Source organism: Chelonoidis abingdonii, chromosome 7, assembly GCF_003597395.2.
Source record: "Chelonoidis abingdonii isolate Lonesome George chromosome 7, CheloAbing_2.0, whole genome shotgun sequence".
NCBI classification, from domain to species: Eukaryota; Metazoa; Chordata; order Testudines; family Testudinidae; genus Chelonoidis; species Chelonoidis abingdonii.
The window spans coordinates 62,169,787-62,178,819 of record NC_133775.1 but is presented as its reverse complement, the minus strand read 5'-3'; the positions used below and the strand labels follow the sequence as shown (position 1 = coordinate 62,178,819).

General features: G+C 40.0%; 2 protein-coding genes across 3 annotated transcripts in view; one reads left to right on the top strand and one right to left on the bottom strand.

The window, feature by feature from the left end:
- The window catches only part of KLHL20 (kelch like family member 20), a 63,758-nt gene extending 60,329 nt beyond the window's left edge, over window positions 1-3,429 (top strand). Inside the window, exons 13-14 of the mRNA XM_032806094.2 lie at window positions 273-321; window positions 2,086-3,429. Of these exons, the coding sequence (XP_032661985.1) occupies window position 273 (1 nt within the window). The 3' untranslated portion in view covers window positions 274-321; window positions 2,086-3,429. The remainder of the gene's footprint in view (window positions 1-272; window positions 322-2,085) is intronic.
- Window positions 241-9,033, bottom strand: part of CENPL (centromere protein L) — a 12,037-nt gene continuing 3,244 nt past the window's right edge. The window contains exons 2-5 of one of the 2 annotated variants that reach the window (XM_032806101.2): window positions 7,160-7,336; window positions 5,007-5,258; window positions 3,570-4,112; window positions 241-1,905 (exon numbers count right to left, since the gene is read on the bottom strand). In XM_032806101.2, the coding sequence (XP_032661992.1) occupies window positions 1,834-1,905; window positions 3,570-4,112; window positions 5,007-5,258; window positions 7,160-7,336 (1,044 nt within the window). In that variant the 3' untranslated portion in view covers window positions 241-1,833. The remainder of the gene's footprint in view (window positions 1,906-3,569; window positions 4,113-5,006; window positions 5,259-7,159; window positions 7,337-9,033) is intronic. The other variant, XM_032806102.2, reaches the window with a different exon arrangement.

Sequence of the window (9,033 nt, the reverse complement as noted above, 5' to 3'; positions counted from 1 at the left end):
GGGGAGACTGCGGGAACTATGGGATAGCTACGGAAGAGCTACCCACAATGCAACGCTTCAGAAATCGACGTTAGCCTCAGACCATGGACGCACAATGCCAAATTACTGTGCCTAGTGTGGCCGCATGAAATCGAATTTATAATATCAGTTTTATAAAACCGATTTTAGCTAATTCAATATTATCCCTTAGTGTAGACGTGGCCTTTGTCAAAGCTGGAGTGAATGTGGGCTAGTGTTAAATTTTTGTATTAAATTCAATGTATTTATTTCAGATCTTATAATGACAATGCAAACAAGACAAGGATTTTGGTATCGGAGAAGGTGAGAGAAACATACAGTTCTGGGATAAATATAGTAGTTGGACCTTTCTCCTAAACTGATCAGCAGTGCAAGTTAAGTCACTGAATTTCAGAATAAAGCTCCTCAATATAAACAGGAACTGCCTCAAGCTGCCAATCTTTATATCAGTTTTCAGTCTCTTGCCTAGAATGTACTTTTTTTAAAATGAAAGCGTAAGCCAAGATTTTAAAAAATGGAACTATGAAACTATGCTCTGGGGGGAAAAAAAAAAATATTTAGGTACCTTTCATCCAACAGCAGCCATGGATCAGTGGGAACTGGTGAGTGCTCAGCAGTTCTGAAAGTCAGGCCAGATAAGCACCTGCCTGCTAGTTGTATTATAGAAGTACTTAGGAGCCTAGTCATAGCCAGTGTGCCATGTGCTGTACAAACAACAAAAAGATGGTCTGTACCACAAAGTATTTAAATATAGACAAATTCAAGAGTAGGTGAGGGGGTCTTACTGCCCATGTAGATTGCGGCAGGTAAAATGCAGCTTGAGCAAAAGTCTGTTTTCACATTGATTCAGAGCCAGTACATTCAACAGCAAAGTCAAGTAAGACTGAAAGAGGTTGATACTCAGTGAAGCTAAAGTCAAGTAAAAGGAGGAGAAAAAAACCCTCTCTATGTACTTGCAGTGTGTGTGTGGTGGGGGAAATCTCATTTTACAACACTTTAATCTGTACATTTCAAACAGCTATATTAAATGTAGCCAGGATCCTAATTTGTAGTTAAAAAAACAGGCATCAAGGTTAAGTGATTTGCTTAGGTCACTAGTAGCAGAGCTGGAAACAGGAGGCTTTTCCTTCAAGTGCTCTGATACCAAGGCCATACTGATTCTTCTGAATATCTCACTGTTCACTCACCAAACATAGGGGAGTGCTTTTGAACCTTGCAGAAATTAATCCCAACAGACAAGCTTTTCTGCCCTATATTACATATATCACTCTCCTGCACTACTGTGTTAGCCTCTAGGCCAGTGGTTCTCAACCTATTTACCATTGTGGGCCGCTTGTGCAGCTCTGTGTTATGTGAGCCACATCCATACTATATACTACCTGCATGGCCCTAAGGATGTCACATGGGTTGCAGCTGGGTGCTGATTGAGAACCACTGATCTAGGCTATGGAGCAGGGGCAGTGTTCCATCTCATGCCTGACCCTTTAAATGATACTTGAATCATTATAAAATGTTACTTTATTGATGTTACCTTTTTATTATAGCAAAACGTGCAACTATATTATTTTCCTCCGATGGCTCTCTTTGCTTCATTACCCATTGTGGATTTCAGTCCAGGAACCAATGAGGTCAAATGAAACTAATATGCTTTCACTTGGTGGACTGGAGTTTTGTCAGGCTAAAAAAATCTGCAGGAAAGCCAGCTTTCTGCGGTCAATGTCTCTCAAACATGAATCTACTGCAGATGGACTTCATGTGGTCCAAGCAGAGCATCTATAATAAGTTTTTTAGGACAGAGGTATAGAGTACAAGGTTTCATTGTATCTGTGAGATCGCCAGCTCTGTCAGCAGTGTCAACACTCCTATTAAGTGCTTGCTGTGTAAGATCTGCAAAAAAACAAACAAACCCCAAAACATTAGTTGTAGTCTGAACAGAAATACAATAAGCTATTTAAGTCACTGATGGCTGTTGTCAATGTGTGTTCTACACATTTAAATAGAGGAGAGTGAAGGATTTGCACTATGGCTTAATGTCATCACCATGCTACTTTCCCTGTTTCTTTGCAGGACTCCTCCTGTTGGGTGTACATGAAGCCTAGCATCCTATCTCCTCCCCCTCCTCTACATGGGCCCTTCTGATCTTCACTCCCATCATGGGAAAAGATCAGCAGCTCAAGGGACACTCTGCTCCCGCCTCCTCTTTGAAAGAGGGAGAAAGAAGTCCCAGCCACTCTGTCCCCTCACTTCTCCTTCCTCTCCTTGGAAGAAGCACCGACAACTGGCCACTCTGCTCTTCCACCCTCCTGCCAACTCACTTTAGCAATGATATCTGATGATCCCGCAGAACTTTCGATATTCTGGCCTGACAAGTTATTATTGAACACTTATATTACTGAAGTGCCTAAGGATCATAACCAGGTTGGGTCACATTGTGTTGAGAACTGTACAGATTAGCATTACCTGCCCTAAAGAGTTCACATTCTAAAAGAAATCTCCTGTGCATTTTCCTACCCACTAAATGAGGCAGGGCTCCTATAGTCAATGGTTAAATAGGCCAAGCAGCCATGAAATGAGAAAGATACTTAAGACTGGCAGCACCCATTTGGCAGCTTCCACATTTAAAACGTATTTCTTTAGCTATGTTGTTAGCACTTCAAATTAAAAACGAATCAATTTTTAGTTTTGTTTTTTTTTTTCAACTTTTCATTTCCCAGCATGGACAGTGAAAATATACTAGTCATTACCATGTTATATCTCAATGCCAACATTGTGCTAGCACCTAAATAAGGCTAAGATTTTGTGACGGATATTTTTAGTAAAAATCACAGACAGGTCACGGCCAATGAAGAAAAATTCAAGGAAGCCTGTGACCTGTCCATGACTTTTACTAAAAATATCCATGACAAAATGAGCAGCTCAGCTGGGGGGTCCCCACACCACCTGCGGCAGCTGGGCAGTTGCAGGGGCCCCCGCTGAACTCTGGGGGCCCCTGCTGCCCAGGAGCTGCAGGGTACCCCCATCATCTGGAGTAGGGGGACCCTGCAGCTCCCTGCTCGTGGGGCTAATTGTCATGCAAATGGCTGAAAGTCACGGATTCCATGACTTCTGTGAACTCTGTGAAAAAATCATAGCCTTACACATAAATACATGGGGATTTTCTTAAAACTTTTTTTTTTTTTACTGTATCAAAAAAGCCAATTGTAGTTTCTATTGGCTGTAGATTTTGTATAAGTTTGGGATTTTTAAATGTAAATTTTAGCCAAAAGCTGTCTTTGTTCTGTGCTTGTACAGCACCCAACACAATGACTGGGGGTTCGCCACCACATAAAATGTTGACTGCACAACTGTCAGATGTGCTGTGGAACACACTAAAAACTAGTTATGTCTGGCAGAGGCTGAAATTTTAATTTTTTTTTAGGGGGAAATCAGTTATAGAGAATCAAGTAGCTCCAACTTTAGGGGCAGCTCTTTCTGGCCAGGTAGCACTATTTTAATTATACTAGCTAGAACAGTGTTAATCAAAACCTTATAGTTGGAATTCAGTTTAGTACCTTTATATTCCCATCACAGTGTGCTGAAGCTATAGATGTAGAAACTTTCACCAGTCTTGTGGCTGACAAGTGGATCTTAAAGTGTCTATGGAAGTGAGAGTAAAGGCAGTCCATAAATAAATTCACTTCTTCTTGAGTAACCTCCCCAGGAGTTTTTTGCACTGTGTCCCATAAGGCTTTTGCATCCTCAGGGTGTATGGCATATGAAATGTCCAGAGACTGGGGAATGCAGGGCACAGAGAAAACAAGTTCTGTTGCAGCCATATGACTGTCCACTTTGCACCCAGTCCACATAGCAGCCATCCAGGCAAGATTGAGTGGGCTGATGGTTAAATGACTGAAATAACAGTCAAAGGTCTTCTGAAACCAACTGCCAACTATGGCTGTGTAACTCTCTGCCCCATTTGCAAGGAACAAAGATAAACAGGTAAAATCGTCTGGTACACTCTCCAAAAGATCATCTCCAGATATACAGCAGAACCAGCCTGACCACACCACTTTGTCTTCTGCATTTTCACATGGGAGCTGAGATCTTGATGCAATCTAAAATTAAAAATGTCTGCATTAAATTTCCAAGTTCTAGAGTGCATCTGACAGTTCTTAGCCAGAGCAAAATGGATTCTAATAAGAATGGTTAAAGCACAAGAATTTTCCCCTGATATACCATTTTAATAGCAAGAGATCAGAGGGAGTCGGCTGAAAATCAGTGGCTTGATTTTCAGAGGTGCTATATGGCTTTGGTGCCCAATTTTTTTTTTTTGGCCCAACCCGAACCCTGTTTTGACACTGCATTGCACTGCTTTCTGTGCCATTATACCACTTTGGATAGCTTGACTGTTTAAAGACAGTTTTTGCAATTCATCTATTATGCCTATAGAGGACCTGGCTCCTCCCACTGAAGTCAGTCAAAGTATTGCCACTTACTTCAATGGAAATAGAAGCAACCCTTAAGTCTACATTAGTGCTGCTTAATGAAGCATTTGCATTGTGCATTAATTTTCCTACAATAATTGCAGTACAAAATGTTGCACTTAGTAGCATCTTTCCTCTAAAGACCTCAGAGTGTTAATAGGCCTTAACTATGGCAGGGAAGTAGCATTATATCCATTTTACCAATGAAATTAAATGACCTGTGCAAGATCCTGCATCAAGCTGAAGAGCGTCAACTCCTATTTCTGTGCTCTTAACTATAACGAAGATTAATTCCCAAGTCTATGTTTGATGGATCAACAGTTTCTGAAGAGGTCCACAAGGGTGTTAAGAACAGACAAGAACCATATTGGTTAAAAGCAAAGGGATGCAAAAAAAGTTCGAATCACAGGATACATGAAAATTACTATACTAGCACCCATAAATATTTCAACATGTTACAGGGAGGCAATTCAGAAGTGTTGAGACACACCCCACTGCTATCAACATGCTAGCTGCAGCCCTTACCTGGACAAGGATTGCAACCTGGTCTTGATCCGTACCTTTGAGTCCTAAAAGGGTGGACAAAGTCACTTTGATACCAAGATCATTGCCCACTTCTACAGCAAGTCCTTTCCGCTTTTCAGCAGCAACAAAGGCACTCAGAAGTCTAGAATACTCCTTCAGATTACCATAAGAGAATTTGTACATGGGGGTCACACTATACAAGGTCCATTGTTTGCGTAGAAGGAATGCTATCTTCTGAGGATCTGCATTTTCCTGGAATTAAGAGAACAGTATTCAGTTTTCTAGGCCTGCCCACAATTTCTGTAATGAAATTGAAGAAACACTTCTACACTGCATCAAATATACAGGCTAATCAGTTGTGTTTATTCTATTAGCTATTTTTCCTAACTTGTCAGCATTTATTTACTGTAACGTATGTCCGTGAGCACTGCTGAAGGACTTAACATGACAATGATTTTTCTATTTAGAAAATAGAGATGGAGGATACCAAAGTCATTGTCCTCTATCTTCCCAGCTATAGCATTCAGGCATTAAAGACTGGATTATAGCAGCAGTGTTCTTCAGAATACAATCCTGGCTAATTTTTAAGAAAGTGAGTTCTAGCAACATCCACAGAATCTAAACTTTCATTTCAGAAAAGTTAAGTTTCTAGCTTAAGGGTTGCAAAGATACTCAGTTTTGGTTTGGAAGGCTGATAACGACACATTCAGTACTGCCTGTGTGCAAAAGACAGTTTGAGTGCCTCTGCTGCAGTTCATAGCTTTGCCAAGCTAAAGTACAGTTAAAACAGACCAGAGTTGTCAGTCTTCATTGCTGCTAGTGGACAGCAGTGGAACTGACAAAAATTAGCTTAATTTTATTTGCTGCAGTTTGGGTAAGCTGTGATCAATAAGAGGCAGACCATGAAGATGTTCAAGGAGCCAATGGAAAGAATAGAGTAGCACATGCATGTCCGTCTTGCATAAGGAAGGCAGAGGAAAAGATAGCATATGAGAGACTCTCCACTCACTGTAACAGCAGCTAGGAGGCTCCAAGACTGGGGTAGTCCAGAAGGGAAGCCCATGAAACAGACTGCTCCTCTTTTCCATCAGCCAAAGGGGCCTTGGAAGAGAGCTTTAAATTTAACCACATGCCAGAACAATCAGGCAAAGCCTGAGACTAAATGCGCGAATCCCCAAACAAGGTCCAGAAATAGCAGTTTAGTAGCTGTCCCAACACCCTTCCCTTTCCCAGTGCCTTGGCAAGGGAGAAGGAAAGAACTGCCTCCTCCCACCCTTACCCCCACACACTCCTTTACATCAGACTGGCTAGTAGTGTCAGTCCTGTAGCTACTGGATGTTTGGGTGGACGGGGGTGCAAATGCACATGAATGGGGGAGGGGGGGCACGGGCATGGGAGAGATGGCAATATTGATGAGATGTTAGAAAAAGTACAGCAAAGAGACTTGTTTAAGAGTACAGAAATGTACAATGTAAAATACAGTGAAGAAAACAGAGTGCACTATGCTGGAAAAGAAAGTAAAGAACACTGAAGATAATGCAGGAAGATGTATACCATGATTATTACAGAAAAGACGATAAGATATGTAATAAATTAGCTTTGGTTGTTTTAAAAAATTGTTAAAGACAGTCAGCAGTATCACAAACAATACAGTACATAACTTGTATTCCTTTAAATTGCAGGGGAAATGGCTTATTCTTCAGGCCAGTAAATATTTGGTGAGTGCTTCATACTGTTTTGAATAACTTAAGTGAAAGGAATATCTGTGGTTTTCTTAAGTATTTTACAGTATAGAAAAAGTCTCCCCACAAGGAGAATAAATTCCAGGAAGCTTTTTTTTTTTTTTTTAAATTAGTTTTATTGCATTACTCCTAGTTCTACCCTTCAGGTTTGACTTGAAACTAATTAGCAAAGTGCTTTACACATTTTAAAGCCCATTCCTTTCAGGAAATGCATGATGAATATCCAAGCAATTGCAACACAGGAGAAAAGCCATTATATCAAAATTGAAATTACTCTGAGAAATACAATTGACATCATTAGTGACTCAGCATACAGATCTATTCAACAATAGAATGGTTAGATAAAGCTGTCAAATAAGCTGATTTAAGATACGAATTTTCTTTAATTATATTAAACTACTAAAAGCCCACCTGCAGTAAACATGTTTGTGGAATTATTCTTCTAGCTGGGCTCTGACCAAACAGAGTATGTGTCCTGATGAATGTCAAACCTCTTGAGAAACGTGTCGTACTTGTAAAGTTGATTCCAGTCTCTGCAGTTTTTCGTCCTAAAGGGGTCACGCCTCCAGAATCAGAAGTATCCATATCCTGTGCATGGAAAGAGCCCACAGACTGAAAACTTCCTATAGTCAGGGTGGAGTGATTTAAATTATTAATTTAAGTCAATTAAGTATTTGTAAATCATTTGATTCTGATCACAGTAAGCCTTTGTAAAACTAATTCAAATTGATAAACTAAATTATAAATGTTTCTTTCTAATTCCAATGCTACTACTGGTAGAGTCTCTTATTTGATTTTTACAGAACTGCTATAGGCAAGAGACAAATACTGAAAATTAAGGTGGTGTTCCTGCAGACTCTTGAGCAAGTGGATAACTTTACTTACATGAAAGGAACTAGTGTACTTAAAAGTTTAGCTCAGACACTTGTGCACATGCTTACCTTGTAGTTTTATTTAAAAAGATATTTTAATAGCATGAAATCGAACACTGAAGCAATTTTGTTTTGAACTGACAATGAAAAGTTTATTAGAGAGACTGCATACAATGAAAAGTTTAGCCTTGCAATTGATTAACAGAGTTATTACGAATTGTTTTATAAACAGGCCAAAATGTTCAAAAATGAGAGCCTAGAAAATTAAGCTTCTAAGCCCATGCTTAATGGTGGAATTTTCAGAAGCACCCAAGAGACTTAAAAGTACAAATCCCATCGACTTTCAAACTGTGAACCCTGATGGAGGAATATAGCCTGGTTGAAGCATTCAGCTTTTTTGAGTCAAAAGTTCAGCATATGGGAAGGTGGTGCTGGCTGTAAATATACCATTGGCTAGTTGCTTATTAAGGTTGTTACAAGTCCCTAAGGCTTTAATTCAGCATAAAGGAACATTTTAAATGAGAGAAACTTTTTAGTAGAAAGAAATCTGCATAAAGTCTACTGAAGTCTACTAAGAATTAGGAAACTAACAAATCAAATACAAAATAGTCACCTTTGCAATTTGACTACAAAATGGGATGGAAGTAAAGAACTAGTAATATGCACATACAAATATTTGATTTAAATACAATAAATTGATCTTTTTTTCAAAAATAACCATTTAAAAGTTAAGAACAGTGTTTTTATCCACCTTGGCCAAAGTAGAGAATGATAGTTTATTTTAATGTAAGAGCATTTCCCAGGATCTAAGTACTAGACACAGTCAAGAAATGGTAAAAGCTGTTCAGCATAGAAATCCTTGCTTTCTCCACAAACAGCAAGTAGGAACCACCACCTCAATGAGATTTAGCTGAATAAAATATACTGAGGTACACAACTGTATGATGATACTCTCACAGATGAAATACAACGTGAGGAACATAGCCACAGCTTAAGTGCTGTCTGTCACAGCCGGTCCTGTCCCAGGCTCCCAGTGTTGTTGGACGACACTGTTCTGTTCTGTGGGGATGGAATCTTTCACTGGAGAATTTCCAGGCAATAAACTCCTTACCCCCTGGGCTTCTGGTCTGACAGTGGATCAAAATCAATGGCCCTGCCAGTACCAAACTCATTCTTCTGCTGGGGTAGAACAGTTAACATAAGAATGGCCGTACTGGGCCAGACCAAAGGTCCATCTAGCACAGTATCCTGTCTACGGACAGTGGACAATGCCAGGTGCCCCGGAGGGAGTGGAACTAACAGGCAATGATCAAGTCATCTCTCTCCTGCCATCCATCCCCATCCTCTGACAAATAGAGGCTAGGGACACCATTCCTTACCCATCCTTGCTAATAGCCATTAATGGACTTAACC